The sequence below is a fragment of the Haliaeetus albicilla genome, chromosome 2, assembly GCF_947461875.1.
Source record: "Haliaeetus albicilla chromosome 2, bHalAlb1.1, whole genome shotgun sequence".
Classification (NCBI taxonomy): domain Eukaryota; kingdom Metazoa; phylum Chordata; class Aves; order Accipitriformes; family Accipitridae; genus Haliaeetus; species Haliaeetus albicilla.
Genome location: NC_091484.1, coordinates 78,985,883 through 79,004,336, shown reverse-complemented (window position 1 = coordinate 79,004,336; position 18,454 = coordinate 78,985,883). Strand labels below are relative to the sequence as shown.

Below are 18,454 nucleotides of genomic sequence, written 5' to 3'. Positions count from 1 at the left end.
TGAGATATACTGCTAATATGTGCCAGGAGCTGGACTGCAACGAAACACCTGAAAGCATGAGTAGAATGAGTTTTGGATTGTCTGTATCTGCCCTGTAGGCTCTCATTGTGTCCTATGAATGCTAGAGCTCCTTGTGCTGCTTGGGGTATCTGGAGACAGAAAAACGTCTGGGAGCTCTCCACCAAGCCCGGGGTGGGAGAAGGAGGTTGGTGTTGTCATGCTCCACCATATCACAGACATCCTGGCTGGAAAGCTGAGGAATTACAACAGCTCCACCCTTTAATAGCATGAAAATCCCAACTAGATGGTGAAGAGATGTGTCATGTTGCATTTCTCCTTGAAACAAGGAAACAAGGAGTTTGTGTTTGAGGCTCTCACTATGCCTTTGCTCTACTTGGCTACTTTGCTACCAAGGAACAAAATATGATATTAAGCAATGAGAGGTGGTCAGCTTCATAAGAAAAATTTGACCCAAAATGTGTGAGGTTGTGCATATACTGGGGGGCAACGGGTCATATATGTCCACAGGACAGTTAGGTCTGTCCCAAGTATATGCTTTGCATGTGTGCATTTGAAAGTTTATGCCTATCAAAATATGGTTTCTCTTTATTTATGTATTCACCATTACGGCAATCTGCCAGTCTTCCTGCACTTCAGAAATGCCCCTATCAGCAGAGACGCCCATCCTGTTGGTTTTCCCTAAGAGGCAGGTGTAAATTCTGCTGTAAATTCACATTGCTGATGTGTGCCTGCTCATGCAGAAGCTTGGACCTCACATTCTGACATTGTGTTTCCTTCTTTTGCATTTGAGCCCAGCAGCAGCCTGTGGGCATCTCAGAGCATTTTTGAAATCCTGCAAGAGGGCAATGCCGTGGAGAAGTAGGGAATGGGACAACCCTAAAACTTAGGAAATAGGAAGAAATATGAAGTGATGAAGAAACAAGAGACAGATGGCTCTTAGAGCAAGGTCCAGAGAGCTGTCCAATATGGTCCAGCCATGGCTGTTAGAGGATGCTTTAGGAAAAGGTACAAGAACTGGGCAAAAGTCCCCCAAAACACTCTCCTAAACCTCAAGCAGAGACTTCCTAAGCAAAGTATTTCTGTACATTTGGTAATGTACAGAAATTAATTTCTTTTCTAGGAATTGGTCCTGTCACCCTTTACAAACACATAGACTGTGAGCGTCCACAGTGTCCCATGACCAGCTTTCCACAATTCAGCTGTAAGAGCAAAGAACCACTTCCTTCACTTTCCTTTGAGCCTGATTCACACCAGCTTCACTTGATACCCCCTAGTTCTTCTGCTGGAAAAGACTATGGATAGTAGATCCCCATCTGTCTGAAGATAAAACCCTTTCAGTGAAGTAGTCTGGGATTTACCACTGTGCTAATGTAATCATCCTCCCTCTGGCGAGTCACTTGGGACAGGGAAAAAAGACTACAGCAGGAACACAGGAGCAGCAGAAGAATGGACAAAGGGCATCTGTAGCCATGTGGGAGGGGCAGAGGTCCTAAAGGTGGGACTGATTGATAAAGGAAGGCAGAGGAGGAAAGAAGAAGAATCTACAAGCTCTATAAAATTTTTTCTTGGATTTATGAGTCAGTCTCCTTCATGCACCTCACAAGCAGCCAGAACCATAACACAGAGACTAACCCAGTGCTGCTCTTATTTGCTTCAGTTTTCTGTTTTTATCTGGCTTTTATTCTTTGTCTCTTCCAGGTTGAATTCACCCCCGATCAGATTGAAGGTGAGGAAGATGTGTTTCTTTTCTGCGCATAGTAAATGCTGTCACTGGGAGGTGCTGGCAAGTGCTGGGGTGAAGGCGGGTGTGGTATTGACGCTCCCTTGAGAGGGCTGTGCTTTAATTCATGGCTCCTGCTCCATCCCTCCTCCAAACCCTCTGTTGAGTTGGTCAAGAGAAAAGGGGGAAAGTCATGCACTATGCATGGTTAGGTACTTATTTTGTTAAAGGAAACATCAGGTTGTCTGCCAATGAGGCAAAAATGAAAAAAGAACCCTCCCTTTCCCCCTCTTCCAAATCCTCAGTCCAAATATATATTCTTTCTTTAAGAAAACCCAGTAACAAAATATCAATCCTTCGAAGAGAAAGTCTCCCAACTCTGCTTTTGAGAACTTTTCCTGTGTTCAATCAGAATTTAAGGTGTTACAGTTTTGTGACAGCTCTCCAGAAACCAGCAAATAACGACAGCAAAGGCGACTTTTTTCTTTCAAAGCAAAACATCAGCATCAGTTTCTGAAACCCTTGTCCCAGCCCAAGAAATTGATACTGAAACCTCATGCATGAAGCCCTGGGAACGCCACCACTGCAGCTGTCCCCTTTTTCCTCAACTACCAGCCTGCTTTTTACTTAAAGGGATAATTGATAGATGGAATCATACATCTGGCAGAATTTTGCTTTGGTCTTTAAACACTTGGCAGAACTTGGTACAGCCTGTGAAAGATGGTATCAGAAAATGGGTTAATTAGATGAAAAAAAAAAAATCACGGACTATCCAGTCAGGCTGATTCAGAGAGGAGAGATATGGAAAGAAGGATTTCCTGAACTGGAACCAAATACGATAATGCCTTAGTGACTGAGGCTTTGCCACAGACTTCCAACATTACCTTGGGATTTCAAGTCCCCATTAATGCCTTTAGTTTCTGTTTTCTAACAACAGGTCAAAAGTAACATATGTTTGGAGACAACTGCTAATTTCTGGGAACCTGCCCCTTTTCCAGTCCCAAAGTCATGGGAGAACTGTACGAGAAGCACAGTTCTGAGCCACAAACCTTTGAACTATTACAGCAGCACATAACAGCTGGATCTCATCAGCTGATGTTTTGGGGATTGGATAGGACCCACCTAGTTTCCATGCCTTGTTTTATCTCTCCCTGAGGAGAACTAGCTCTAGAGACTATATCAGAGAATGGGAAAAGAAAAGGCCTATTCAGAAAAAAAAGGGATGCTTGTCTTGCCATCAGCCTATTGGAATGGCTAGGAAATGGCAAATTTGGAGCAACTCCAGGGCTGCCGTGAAACATAGGGGGTCTAGAGAAGATGTAGACCATCTCTAGAAACAGAAAGTTGCATTTTCTTTCTTCACAGCAGCCCCTGCTCCCTTCTGGACTAGCTGTACTCACTGAATACATAGTGCAAAACTGGGAATCCAGGACTTGTGAATAGGATGGCCTTGAAATATCAAAGGGAAAGCCATGCGGCAGGAAGCAGATAACATCATCTGTGTAAGAAAGGCTGTGAGACCTCCACGTCAGCTACAACAGCATAACAGAGTTATGCTGTGTGCTAGCACTGGGGAGAAACACTAAATCTGCTCGAGATTAATCCCACAGTTGGTTCATAGGTTCTGCCAGGAGTTGTGGAAGGAGTGCCTAATGAGCATCACCTGGGGACTGATCACTGCTCATCAGTCAGCTCCTCAATTCCTTTCCTCCTGGCATCTTCTGGTTCTTTTTTTTTTTTTTTTTCCTCTCCTTCACCTGACCTTTAGGAAGTTCTTAGGTCCATAGGTGAGTAGGTAGGCAGGTTGATAGTTACTACATAGGTATTTACTCCTAGGTAGAGCTTAGATGCTTCAGATGTAGAATTATATCTACAGCATGGTCCACAGTTGTCCCTGGACTGTCCCTGGCATGCTCTGTCCTCTAAACTAGTTTGCACATGTCAAAACCTTGCCAAGAAGTGTGCCACCAGTTTAAGAAAGTGGACAATCAGTATTCCAGTGCTTGGGACTTTTTTCTTTTGTGTTAAACACACAGGTTAGAAAGCAAGCACCACTTGCCATGATTTATAGCTGTTATACTGGCTGTTGGCATGACTTGAGAGTTGGGACTTACAGGAGCTCTAGAATACATCTTTTTGATTTGTTTTCTCCTCATTTTCTCCTCATATTCTCTGAAGCTTCCAAGATTGCCATCTGTCCCTTTCTTCTGCATTTCAGTTGCACTTGTTTTGCTCTGGGTTCATTTTCAGCTCCTCACTGCACTGTTAATTTTATCAAATTTCCTCTTTCAGGAAGTCATCAGGAGGTCAAGGTCACCTGTCGTACCTTTATATGTGTTTGTAAAAAAATAGACCTTGAATGTGTAATAATCACCTCTTTCTCTCTCTGTTGACCAGGTGAGGAGCTAGGTATCTCAGTGAGACTAGATGCTTCCCCATTTGTCAGCTGAATCTAAGTCAGTAGGAAATCCATCCTATGTGTTAGATATGACCCCAACTGGTTTTCTGGCAGCTGATTCCAAATTGAGGTGGTGGACAAGAAACAGACAAGGCAGCATCTCAAGGTCTTTTCCAGCCCTATCTTCTAGGATACTCTGAATCTCTTCCTCTTGCTAAGGAAAAGACTTCGCTGCACCAGGCTTACTTCCCTACCAGGAGTCATTATTCTGTTATTATGTTAGCCCCCAAAATGTTACTCTCAGAAGAAGAATGGTCTGTGGGTGAAGCGCTATGTAACACACCCATCTTTACACATCCTCCTGCTTCAACTGTGAGTGAAATTCATTGGTTGTGGCAATGTGTATTTATGAAACTGGATTCCTTACCTCTTCAGTCCCCTAAATTGCTGAAAAGAGAAGAATATGAGCTATTCAAGATGAGAAGATAGGTAGCAATTAGGCATATGAAAATATACACTGCTCCTGCCAGTGGTTTAATGGCTAGCAGGAGGACAAAGGAGACCATAGCCATGCTGCTTTCACTGCTTTGATGGAAACATGCATTAAGCCAGAAAATGCAAATGCAAGTGCGAATGCCAAAAAAAAAAAAAAAAAAGAAAAAAGGCTGCTTCTGTATATTGACAATATGGGGTTTCCAAACCCAGGGGCCAATGCTCTGGTGAGAGGCAGTCACATCTCATTTTAAATTAAATTTAAAAAAAAAAGAGAGAGAAATATGAGCTGTCAGTAACTGTGATGAATTCTGAACCTTTAGGGGGTGGTGCGAAGGGTGCTCAGGCAGTTGGTCTCAGGGGAGAGGTAAGGGGCAGGTGGATGGGTAGCGCAGGGACGTGGGTGTATTTCTCCCCCACCTCAGCTGCTGGGTTCCCCAGGAAAGGCCAGAGCTGGGAGTGGGGCTCTGGCCCCCTTCCACTGTCAGCAAGGAGCCCATGAAAATCCACCATTGCCCTCTGCTGGAGTGAGGGCTGCCAATGGGACCTGGGCTCCGGCTGGTCACGGAGGAGGCAAAGATCCAGGAGAGAGAGGCAGGGAGAGAAAGAAAGAGAGAGCAAAGAGGAGAGTGCAAAGAATAAACCAAGCGGAGCGTTAATTAGTCCAAAATGAGAAAATTCATTGTTGTTTGAAAGCGTTGAGTGAAGAAGGAAATGAGTAAGATATGAGTGGAATGATAAAAATGAAAAGGGAGGGAGAAAGGAGGAGAGGCAAACCCAGCAACGCTAGAAGAAGGAAGGAGAGAGGGAAAGAGGCAAAGGAGAAGAAAGAAAAAAGCCGGAGGTGGAATAATGAGGAGGAGGAGGAAATGAGAAGGGAAAGGTGGAGAAAATATGGCATGCAGAGTGCATGGCTGAATGGCTGAATGAGTCAGGACCTAGGGAAAAAAAGATAGCCTCGCTGTGTTTAGAGAGTGGGAGGGAAACATATACAGAAGAGTAACAGCAGGACAAGGGGCAGATTCAGGGATTCACAGCTTTAAAGCCAAAGGGATATTTGTGGTCACTCATGGACCGTGCACTATGCAGTGTGTTCAGTAAAAGGTAACAGCCTACTACTGCTGCTTGCACCCTGAGATGTTCCTCTGTCTCTGCAATGTGTCTGCAACTCCGACAGGGAGAGGTGAACCTGAGTAACTACCGTGTCTGGGGAAACCCTGGGATCCTGCATTGTCCCCATTAATTAGAAGCATAGAATCATAGAATCATTTAGGTTGGAAAAGACCTTTAACATGATTGAGTCAAACTGTTAATGACACTGCCAAGTCCACCACTAAGCCCTGTCCCTAAGTACCATATCTACATGTAATTAGTGGTAGAACAGGGAGCCTCTTCCATGGGAATGCCTTTGTCAAGATATTGCTGCTCACAGTGGTAAGGGACTCCCTCTTCGGCCAGAATTAAAGAGAAGACATGAGGATCTGTTCACAAGGTGTAGCAGAGGGGAGCTGGCTCTCTTGCAAGGGGAAGGGCTCTGCATGGGTGCACAGGGGAAAGCAGGCAGATGTGACACCACCGGAGGGAATGATTGCATCGCCACACTTGAGATCTGGCCTGCTAGTGGTAGCTGATGGCGTACCAAACCTTACTTCTCCAGATGCAATTGGACTGGGTGCTAGAAAAAACAAAAATCAGAGGATTCTTCTGGATCTGCTCCTTGACACTGTAAAATCCAACAATTTATCAATTATAAGGTTTTCCATATACCTTCACCCTCCCCCACCAATCGACTGCTTGTTGTGTGATAATTCCAGTAGGTTATCATGGCATATCTTGTTACCCGCTAATAGAGGTGCTCCTTTATCTCAGTGGGCTGTGTCAGTGCTCTCGAAGTGTACAATGCTGAATCCAGTTAGCTAATGAGTAGAACTGCTGTTGAATTCTGTGCCATCCCGAGTGCTCTTGATGAGCTGCAAAGCTCTCAAGGCCAACCATTTCTCTAAGGTTTTCTGCACTTCCCGATGATAGCAGAGACGGAAATACCATGAGAAGAGCACTTGACCTCTCGGATTCTATTCCCTGATTGAACCGGAAAATGCAGGGGAGGTGGAACACAAACAATGCAGATAACAGCAACAGCAGAGCTCATCAAACTTGTTCCCAAACTGCAAAATAAAAGGGTCAGGCAGAGTTAGTTAGGCAGAAGGTCTAGGCTTGCTTTGACTTTTTCTGGGGGACTATGGCATGCTTTTCTTTTTATCTTTTTGTCTTCCAGAATTTAAGGAAGCGTTCTCACTTTTCGACCGGACTCCTAAATCTGAGATGAAAATCACGTATGCACAGTGCGGAGATGTCCTGAGAGCCTTGGGGCAAAATCCAACACAGGCTGAGGTCATGAAAGTGCTTGGCAGACCCAAACCGGAAGGTTGGTGTCCTCCTCTGTGTTTGTTTTGAAAGAGATCGCTCTAAGAATTATTCATGAAACAGATGAGGTCTCCATTTTCTGATGGAAAGATTAATTGTAAATAACAAAGGATGTGAAACAGCCTCTGCAAATCACTAGCAGAAAAGTAAATGAGGAAAAAAGTGATCTTGCAGTCAATATAATTGTCTCAAATCTAGGAGAATGAATTAATTTAATGGCCCTGTGCGTCAATGTGTTTTACAATGACAAGTTTTTACCTTTTAAAATTGCTTTGATGACAAGCATTCACATGTGTTTACTAAAAACGCAGACACGTTGAAGACATCCAAAGAAACAAAGGGATAGACTGATTGTGAGGACACAGCTTGTTCTACAAAAGTGTGTGTTAGGTCTGTAATGATTGCAGGAATACCTCCCTTCAACATTCACCATACACTAGATATCTCTTCAGAACAAAGGAAATCTCCCTCCCACCATTATCTACATTCAGGCATTTTCTAGATTACTTCTCTGTCCTTTCCTCCCACTGAGGTGGAACTGACAATTAGGCCCTCAAAAATTCAATAACTATGATATGTCAGGATATTGCAATGACACAGTGGCAGGTAGGACAGAGAGTCATATGGGAACAAAATGCCCTCTAATGCTCTTAGGCAAAGAATCAGGAAGATGGGATACACAGCCCTGGACCTGCCTATTTGCCCTGAAGCTCCTCTCCCAGTATGGTTTTAAACACCTCTGTGTTATAGAACAGCAAAGCAAAGCTGATTTTGCATTTGGAATGAGCTTCTCTTACTGTCTTCTGCTTAGTTTCATACTTTTATGTTGCATGAAACAGCCTTGGAAGTCTAACAGTATTTTTTTTCCTTGATGTTTGTGTATGTCAGATACTAGGAGATATCTATCTATCTATCTATTAAAAACTCATATTTGTCTCTTTGCCACACCTCTTTCCCACTCTGACTGTCCATTCTTCCATCTGTACTTAGGATATTTCTATGCTCTTCTCTCCCCTCTAGCTGGCATTTATTGCAACAGTTCTTCTACCCTCATCACCTGCCCATGGTGGATGCCTCATGATTAGTCCTCAACTCTTCCAGGATCCACCAAAACTTTCATTTCTATCTGTGTCTTTGTAGACATGAACTCCAAGATGATCGACTTTGAGACTTTCCTGCCCATGCTCCAGCATATTGCCAAGACGAAAGACACAGGCACCTATGAGGACTTTGTGGAGGGTCTGCGCGTGTTCGACAAGGAGGGAAATGGAACAGTGATGGGGGCTGAACTCCGCCACGTTTTGGCTACACTGGGTAAGGTGAACCTTCCCTCATGCAACTTCATCACTGAGGTCTTTCCCATACAGCTTGTATCATTATGGGTAACCTTTATGGAGAAAAAGACTGGGCAAGACTGCAGCTATCACATTGTCCTCAGTTGTAAAGACTAAAAAAAATTTCTTTAATAATGAAGCTAAAAATCACTGATCTACAGCTCAAACATCTGCCTGCCTGCCTTCCTTTCTTCCTTCCTTCCTTCCTTCCTTCTTTGTTCTAGCCTTTTATTTCTCCAATAAATATTATATTTCTACCACCATAAAATTATGCAAACATTGGAAAACCCATCAATTCCTTTAATATTTGTCTCCATCGTTCTGCACCTTCAAGAAAAGCTTTAAGATGAAGCACTTCTTTATCAGTCATCTGTTTAACAGAAGTGCCTCCAAAATCGAAAGCCCCTGTTTTTACAGGAGGGATAAATATTTGTCTGTCCTCTCAGATTTTTACTTCAGAAGCTCAGTTTTTCACAGAGAGTGATGACAACTGAATGAGTGCAGGAGAGAAAATTTGGCTGTAACTTAATGACAGGTTTCCAATTTGGATTAGAAGGCACTGCCATGTTGTCATCTGAATCCAATAAGCATTTCTCAAGATCAGCCTTTTCCACTAGTGTTTGTCTACTATTTTCAAAAAGGATGAAATTTTACAAAAGAGATTTGGTTTAGACCAAAGGATTCCAATGATGGGTTTTGACCTGGGACATCAATTCAAGAAGCCAAACCTTTAATGCCCACGGGTTTTCATTCAATGACATATCCATGTCTATGAATGACACAGGGAATAAGAAAAGAAAGCAATGCTATTTTCCTTTTTATCACTGATGCTATTGGATCAGTTTGGGGACCAAATTCAGTGATGACAAAAAAACCCCACAGGGTCAGGACTGATGCCCTGTCTAACCTTACCTGGGACAAAGAAACCACTGTGGGCAGTGTACGTTTGTACTTACCCTTCTCTTTCCGGTAACTGAGAACAATGTGGCAATGTCTGATTTTCAAGCACCCATAGGAAGTATTTCAATCTTAAGAATTGACAGTTCTGTTTAGAGCGGCATCTCTAAATGCCAGCCAAATGCTAGGCACAGCCAAATATTCTGTAAATTAGCATGCTTTTCTGTTCAATTTTCCAAAAATTGGTTGAATTTTCCAGGTTCACATCAGCTGAGGACTTGTTCCTGTGTGCCAGAACTCAGTGATGGAAAAGTGGAACAACATGAATAGCACATCACACCCAATGTATTTTATTTTATTTTATTTTATTTTATTTTATTTTATTTTAATTTCTATGATTTCAGCTGAAATCACCCCCAGATTTCTTGTTATTTTTCTGGAACTCATTTGACATCATCCTACAATCAGTGCCTAATATCAGAATAAGGGGATGGATTGGGTTCATCCCTGCTTAACCAAAATGAAGCTTTATAGGCAAATAGACAGGTGATATTTAGATAACTAAATCAAAATGAATGGATTTCTTATCCGAAACAGAGATCCTAAGTTTGACCTTGAAATCTTCCTGAACCTCAAACTCAGAGGCAAACTAGATGGTGACTTTAATAAGAGTTTTCTTCGTGAGGACTTGGTTAAAAAGTGACTAAAGCCTTCAAGATTTGGCACTTAGTGAAAGCTTGTTCTTAGAAGAATGAGTATGTGAACATGATATCATGTGGGTTTCCATATTTATTCTGTCTTTCTGGTTTTCAGATCAAATTTTCTCAGTTTGCAAGTACAAAAGTAGCTTTCCTAGCAGTCAGCACCACAAATTGAACCAAAGAGAAAATCCCCTCTTCTCTCTCACTCTCTTTTTTATTCTTTGGTTCTTTGAACTGTGCTTCATAAATTCTTTAAAAAAGGTACTGAACAGGCATTTTGCTTTCCACCCAGGTGAGAGGTTGACTGAAGAGGAAGTTGATAAGCTGATGGCTGGTCAGGAAGACGCCAACGGCTGTATTAACTATGAAGGTAGGTATGACCACTCCAGTCTGAGTGGTGCTCGTGCTTGAAGGCTTTGTTGCAATTATCCTGAGAAAGTTTAAATTTGTGGAAGATCTGGGGCAGGATGTGTTCTTTCCCAAATTTTAGACCAATTCAGATTCTATAATTCATCTGATATACCCTATCTGTTGAAGGTTGCTTCTATTTTCCATAGCTGAATGGTCATGGCCCTTTCAGGGGGTGGGGCTGTATATTCTTATTTTGTTTGCCTTTTTAAAAAAAATATTTTTTTCTACCTGCTGCCACAGTTCCTTATCCTCTCAAAAAGAGATATACATCCCTTTGAGACTTTCTTACAGAAAATCACTAAATTTTCCTTAAAAAAAAATCAGCAAAAAAATGTTATCCTCAGCATCCTCTTTGGTGTCCTAATAATCCTACAAGGCCTTCCATTTTATTTCATTGCTATCGTAGAAAGCCAGAATAAAATGATTTGGTCACGAGTTCATGGACCATGGTTGTCTCCTGCATCTAGCAAACCTGCATGCTTTAGGCTGTTCAATAAAACCACAATATTCTAGCAGGGATCATGAACACAAGCTTTCATACACAGCTGAGTCCTTCTTCAGGTTAACTGGTGACTGACATTGTATGATGGTGTTTTAGCTAGTCTGTAGTACTCACTGAGCCCTTTATGAATATTTGCGTTGGTGGTCTCCTATCTACAAACACCAGTGATCTGATCCCAGAGAAACTTTTACAAGTAGTTTATTGGTAGAAATCTGTAGATTTAGCCAACCCAAATGACTCGTGAACTTATGCTGAATTCACAGAAATTCATAGCATGGGGGTATTATTGGGAAGGAAAACATATTTCCTTACTGCAAAATGTATTTTTCCTTTTCCTTTTGAATTTCAAAATTCTATATAATGAATGCTTTTTTAAATGGAGAAAAATGGAACCCCAGCCCCTTTTGAAACAAAAGCTTAATTTGACTTTGAAATACCATGTTTGTTCGTAAACCTGAGTTCACTGGAGAGATATAGTCAGGTTACCTGACTTGGTGACCTTCTGTGGGTTCTGGAGGTTCACTCCAGAGACACCTTCAGTGCCCCCTGACTTAGTACAAATTTGCTGAAGTCTTGGAAGCCTTGCAGGTGAGGACCTGGAGTTTCTCATGGCTGTGTACTTTGGAAAGCCAGTTCCATATGGCAGCCAGGGGTAAGGGATTAAGCAAGCTATGGATTAACTGATGTGTGTGTTCATTTCTACTGGCTACCTAGACTGCTGGCTACACTGCACTGCATATATTATCTTAAGGACTTACAAAGCATTTAGTGCCTGATATCTGGAATCTTATTTACAAAGTGGTGTTGTCTTCATTGCATCAGAGGAAGCAATAAGAGTGAATTTAAATAACAACCAAGCTGAGATACCCAAAATGTTACTGAGTTCAGTGGAAGGGAACTGATAAATGACCCTTCTCTTTCTCTTGTTTCCAGCTTTTGTGAAACACATCATGGCTAACTGAATGCCAGGTGAGTCTCTTCTCTCCTCCTTGCATACCCTATTATTTTGGTTTTGGCATCTGAGATAGACAGGCTTGAAGAATGTGTGACTAATCAAAGAGAATGAATATTTTCAGCATGCTGTACAAGGAAGTAGGACAAGAATGAGTAAAATGTTATCTTCATCCTATCAAGTGCACAGAAAATCAATGACCTTTCTGCAACTGTCTGGTAAATCTGGACACCTTTATTTTAGAAGTCCAATGCAATATATCATAAAAGGATTTGATTTCCAAAGAACAAGTGCTCATTCCTTTATGATTGACTGGAAACTTCAAAGGATGTATATTTTTCATGTTCACGTACAAGTCCCTGCTTCTAGACTTCTCCTAAAAAGGCAAGGAGTTAGAACAGAGCTGACTAGAGAAAGAGTGGGCAAAAAGTACAAGGAAAAGTAGATAAGAAGGAGTAATGCAAGCTTATGTCGCTGAACCTACACTAGGAGGATAATTATTGGCCTTCCATAAATCTGGCTCCCAACATCTCCTGGCAAATGGGTTGGTTTTCCAGGAAAAGACATGAGCTTTGTCCGGCAAATCTTCTGGTTTTATTCAGTGGTGTTGTCCAAACCACAGTACCATTAACGGTGTCTCTGTCTCACCATTGCAAATGAGCTGAACTTTATTTCCAGTATTTCCTGATTATCGTTTATTTTTGTATTCCTGGAAAAGGTGCCTGCTTTTTTCAACTGGCATTCACCATTTTTTATCTCTGTTCAGCTCTTGGGGAAGGTCTGACCTAAGAGTTAACCAACTCCATCTATTCTGCAAAGTATCTGACAAACTGGGAAAAGCACTGGCTTCTTTCAGATTTGTTCTGGTTGTTTTGGGTTTTGTTGTTTTGTTTTGTTTTGTTTTGTTTTCTTCTGCTTTGGTTTATTTTTCTACTCTGTCCTGACCAGGCCTGACTTTGTTTTGCTTTTAGAGCTGACATTATCACAACCCACCAAGATGTGTCTGTTGTGTGGTGACTTTGGATTATGTTCACCCGCATCCCAGGGAGGGAGTTAAGTAGGAGTCACATCCAGGTTTTTGGGCCTTTTGTTCCAAGACATAACTGAACAAAATGTAAACTGGCTAAAAAAGATAGCTGGGTTTCTTTTCTTATTATGGTCCAGTTTTCTTTCTTAAAGGCCTTTGTCTTCTCTGAACATACATTCAGTTTTCCAACACTGGCTCCCAGTATTGGATTCCAAAGATCTGGGCTGGTCCACAGCCATAGTGGGTAATCCCACTGCTGGCGTGATCCTTCCTTGTTGTTTAGAGATGTTTCAATCCTTAATTCTATCCTAAACCCACTGACATGGAAATTCCCATTCCAATGCCAAAAGTCTTTCTAGTCACCTAAAGCAACGTCAGCCACTGAAGAAGACGAGTGAGCCGTGGTAAGCTGTAAAGCTGGCACAGGGCTGGGAGCTGCAGCATAGGAGCCAGCAAGAGTGTCTTTGCTTGTGATAGGTTTGGAAAGGGAGCTGAGAGCTCCTGACTCACAGAGAACCAACGTGCCACTAATTTGCCAATGAGCCATGATGGGCATCATTCGGGGTGGCATCCTCCACTCCCTGCTGTGTTGCTGTTGGCATGTTTAGGGAAAGACAAATGCAGCCTTTACCCTTGAAAGCATGAAGGCCCTTTGCCATGGAGCATAGAACAAGCAAATCCCAAAGCACCGGGTTTGAAATCAGTGGGAATCTGGATCTGAGTCCAAAAATAAAGTAGTGGCTCATGTTTCTTGGCCATTCCCATATGCTGGAGGAAAGCTAGAGCTGTATCCCAATATAAGAACTGAACTGTGTCTTTGCTTTTCTCTTTATTTTCTAAGCATAGTTGTTGTGACTACTCTGTATTGACTTTTCTTATACACAGCCTCTCCACTGGCTTGTCCCCAGGTGCTACGTACTATTTATAATACAATCAATTACATCTTTAGTTAGTGACTCTTCCACTGTTTTTTTCAGCACCCCCTGGTCAAGTGTTCTGCAGAATTATAGCCAACTAGTCTTCCTTCACAGTACACATTCTTGTAGAAAACACTCCCAGATAGGCTACACAGCTAGTCCTTACTCTATTCAGTGGGAAAGAGATGGGCAGCAGGACACATGAAGCTTTCTCACATAGCTAGAAAGCACTATACCCTACCTGTGGTCCAATGACCACTGCGGTGTGGAGCAGGGCTGTGGGATATGTGCAGTGGACTACATGGACCCCCTGTGAAGGCAACGAACACAACTATCCCACTGCCGTGTGACTGAATGTGTGATGAGCAGAGTCATCTTATCTCATGGTCTATCTCTTGGGTGCATATCCATTCATGGGAGCTGATCAAACAGCCCAAAATGCTGGGGAAGAACATCTTTGGGAGTAAGCTGGATGTTGAGAAAGTTGTTCAGATACCTACTTCTCTAAAACAAACCTTGTGTTACAAAACCACCCTACTTAACTTTAAACATATAAGCTCAATAGCAGAGCAGTACAGCTGAAGGGACAGCCCATAATGTGTACACAGAAGCTCAATTCAGTGTCCCACATGTAGGTTCGTGGTGTTGTTTGAGATGTCCCAAGTGTCTCATAGATCCATAGCCTCACAGATGGGATGGATGCAGAGCCCATGGCAGACTAGTGTCTTCTGGCAGTTGGCAGCCAGGCACGGTACTCTGGGACACCTCAAGTGGCTCTAGGTGCTGAGGTGTGGGGAAGTGAATTGAGCCCTGTGGCTTGAACTCGTGTGACTGTAGGTGAAATCCTAAAATATGCCATCAGTATTTGACTGTCTCACATAGTCTCCCTTGGCCCCCATCAGATTAAAGTGCCTACGGGTAGGGGTCTACATGAAGGCAGGGTATCTGTTTCCAGACCTAAAGGAGGTCCAGTTAGATGGAGCATGGAGAGTGATTCACCTCCTCCAAAGAAGGGACATAGATGCAGTGAGTCCAACTGCCAATGTTGAGAAGGACAAATCTCCCACAAACACTATGTCATATTTGTCATCTGTACGGGAATGTTCTGAATGCCTTGGGACTCTCAAATTGCATCAGATGCTTATGGTTCAGGAACTGAATCCTGCCTGAAATCTAGATGTTATTTAAGAGAAATCCCTCTGCTCAAATCTTGCTGGTGGGACACTGAGTACAGATAATAGAGGGATAACAGAAGTAGGAGAAACTGTCTAGTGGCTCAGGAACCGGACTGATTTTCTGGAAAGCTGGGTCTTTACCCTGGCTTCATGTCTGACATGGCTATATTGCCTCTCTATATAGCTGCTTCCCATGTTTTGTCCATCATTTACACATGGAGTGTAAGATTGTGGGGTTGGGACTGACTGAGGATGTTTTGTCATGTTGTGTGATTGCTCTTTGATGTCGTCTGGCATCTGCATAGTGCAGAGACACTCAGCTGCAGACCTCGCTGCCTGTAAGCTGAGTACAGATGCATGACGATGACTGAGGCTGGTTCCTGGTGGCATTGTTTGTTTCTTCTTTCTTCCTCTAATGCTTAAAAATAACTTTATTTTTAGGACAAGATAGGCGCCGAGGACCCCAGATGCTGGCTTTGGATTTCGATGTAATGGAATGTCTTCTCATTTTTCAGCCTGGATTCCCATTACAGAGCTACAAAATGTGCTGTTCCTAAAGTTATTTGGAAAAATGTTTTTTTGGTTTTTTTGTCTTGTTTCTTCATGGGAAGAGGGCAGCCTCTGTGGAGATGCAATACACTCAGGAAACTGAAGAAACTGGAATGTGAACTATGAATACCTGGGCATTGTAATTTTTTTCTTATACGGAACATAAACAGCAATATAAAATTGTTAAGCGAGAGGGAAGAAAAAGAGAGTAATTTTTTTCATGACTAAATCAATCAAAAAATGTATTTGTCATTTATCCATATCCTTCCCTTCCCTCTTCCTTCCAAAACAACTGGACCCTTCTCTTTCTGTTTACTGCATTTGTAAAAAACAGCTGTAAGAGAGTAAGGGAGAAAAGAAAATAAACCAGTTGTATAAATCTCATGTATGCAAGCAATACTCTTAGTCTTTAGAGAAAAGCAGTAAAAGCAGAATGCCCAGCAATCAGCAACAGACACAACCTTGTTCACATGTTTCTCAGCTTTGGAAGATACCACCATTACCACCATTAACATATAAGATGTAAAAGAAAAAAAACAAAGCAAAACAGTAATGTACACAATGTTTGCTAAAATGCATCTCTTCTCCACAAACATTACCTCCCATTCCAACAGTCTGACCTATGAAACAAGTAAAAAGTCTTTCCCAATGCAAACTGGAAATTGTTTTAATATACTTATCTTGGTCATGCAGCTTTTCGTAGTAAAACATGGGATTCTTTGTCACCTGGTTTCATCATTGTTTCTGTGTCTGTGTGAGGGAAGGGGAAATGGGAAATAAATGTTGTTGGGAAAAACCTCAGTAGAGGCAATGGAAAGTTGAGAAGCATGAAAATGCACATGGATTAAGTTGACTCATTTTCTGGGGAATAATAATTTAAAAAGGAAAAAAAGATATATCCTTTGGGAGCAGAAAAAGAAGAAGCTAGAGGCTGGTACAGTTTGTTAGGAAATACCAAGAAATCGGAATATGCAACACTCCATTTAAGCAAGAAGTATCGTTAAAACAGACAACTTGGAAACTTAGTGGAGGAAAGATAATCAGTGGAACATTGGAATACCAGGATACAAACTGCATAGCGATGACTGAATAGGTCATCCCCACAGAGAAGAATTGCTATGAATGAGAGAACACAAACTATCAAATTACATGAATATATGAGCTGTAACAAAATGTACCAATGAATAGCCATAATAGAAAATCAGCAGTTAGAGAACTAAATGCAGTATCAAGCTGATGGCAATAACAAGAAAATGCTGAAGGAAATTCAAAAAGCTAGTGCAGAGCGAGGAGTAGAAAGATGCTAATAATGACAGGAGTGTCTTCTATCTAGCCTGGGTTAATGATACACGAAGGTGCAAATAAGTGGCAAAAACCATTGTCACCATGAATCACTGGTTCTGAAGAAACCACCTCTGAAGCATCAGTCCTGAGCAGAGCCATGCATTGAACAGGCCATTGAAAAGGCCCTGAGGTTAGCAGCTAGGTCTGCTCCAGTGTACCAGAGGTGGACACCAGAAATAGCCCCCACCAGTGGTCCATCTCCCCCTCAGGGCTCCTTCTGTGGGCAGCCACTTCCATTCTCAGCATCGGCTCCTGTGATTTCCTAGGGCCTAGTTTGTCTTGGAGCAAACACCATTTCAGAGGCATCTTGCCTTCACTGTCTTGTAAATATATATTTAGACCCTAATGATAGCCTAATGTTGTTTTGACTTAAAGGTGTACAGTAGCTGGACAATGTAGTTCTTTCTCCCTTTCCTGCTGGTGCAGTGAATCTCTCGGGAATGTCTCCTGTCCTCTGCGATACTCCTACAAGGTTATCTCCAGAGTAAAGACCCCTTGAGCTCTAGGACTCATACAACTGGGGAGCACTGTGAGGGCTCAGTACAGAAACACTCTGCTAGCAGTTACATCTGACTACCTCCTCTTTGTCCTCCAGCCCCTGTTGTTCCACCACCAAAACTCATCTCTAATTTGTGCTATTGGAGTCACAAAATGAGTCCCACGTGGCCTAGTCTAGGGCCAGACCTGTCAACATTTCCTTCAAAATCAAACCATGGTCGTTTGTTCTGACTTCTTTTCACAGAGATTTAGGTACCACATCAGGTGCAGCTTAAGTGGAGGAGAAATCCTAATCTCTCCGATGGACCATCAGCTGCTTTCTTCCTCAACTCAGACTTCCAGGAAGGGGTCACCTTGAGATGTATATCTAAATCTTGCAGAATATTTCTCCATACATTCTCCAGACAACATCTGTCCTCATCCACAGGTGCAGGCGAGGACTTTCATCTGGGCGTATGGGTGGCATTCACCATCTGAGTGCAGATATCTGTGGAGTTGGTGTCTCCATCTGTCCTAGGCTTCAATGCTTACCTTATTGGCACAGATGGGACCTGTACCATGAGGATTACACGCTATTACTGGTTTTGTTACTGGTTTTGTTGTTGCTGTTACTAAAATCACAGTTGAAACCCCCTCATCACATGAATCCAGCAGCTGGGCCTTACATGAGGCTCACAACTATTTCAGGAAAACTGGAAGGGCTGGTCGTGCTGCAAGTGAGCAGCTAAGTCCTTTGATGGAGCAACATGAGAGGCAAAGACCAACGGGCCAAGCACAACCACCTGAGTTGATGTGCACCAGCCAAGAGTGCAAGGCAAGACGACTGCTGAAGTGCAGCACATGGGGCAAACTGGGCTCCCCAGTGGGCCAGGGAAGCAGAACAGAATAAAATAAGAGCTGGTGTTTCTCCCCAAGTGCATTTGCAGGGCTCTTTGAGGAAGGATCCCCAGGTCTGTCTGAGGTGCAAAAGCAAAGCTGTGTGTAGGAGAAGGCTGGAATTGTGCCTATTGCTTTCCGTGTCTCAGCACACGCTATCGCTGAATTTTGTTTTCATGAGCACGAGATTCACTCATAAGCAAACCAGAATAAATA

The 18,454-nt window shown here is 42.6% G+C and overlaps 1 protein-coding gene across 1 annotated transcript in view; it reads left to right on the top strand.

The window, feature by feature from the left end:
• The window catches only part of MYL3 (myosin light chain 3), a 35,982-nt gene extending 19,737 nt beyond the window's left edge, over positions 1–16,245 (top strand). Inside the window, exons 2-7 of the mRNA XM_069778400.1 lie at positions 1,720–1,747; positions 6,907–7,056; positions 8,196–8,369; positions 10,280–10,357; positions 11,834–11,869; positions 15,413–16,245. Of these exons, the coding sequence (XP_069634501.1) occupies positions 1,720–1,747; positions 6,907–7,056; positions 8,196–8,369; positions 10,280–10,357; positions 11,834–11,862 (459 nt within the window). The 3' untranslated portion in view covers positions 11,863–11,869; positions 15,413–16,245. The remainder of the gene's footprint in view (positions 1–1,719; positions 1,748–6,906; positions 7,057–8,195; positions 8,370–10,279; positions 10,358–11,833; positions 11,870–15,412) is intronic.
• The last annotated feature ends 2,209 nt before the right edge of the window (positions 16,246–18,454 follow it).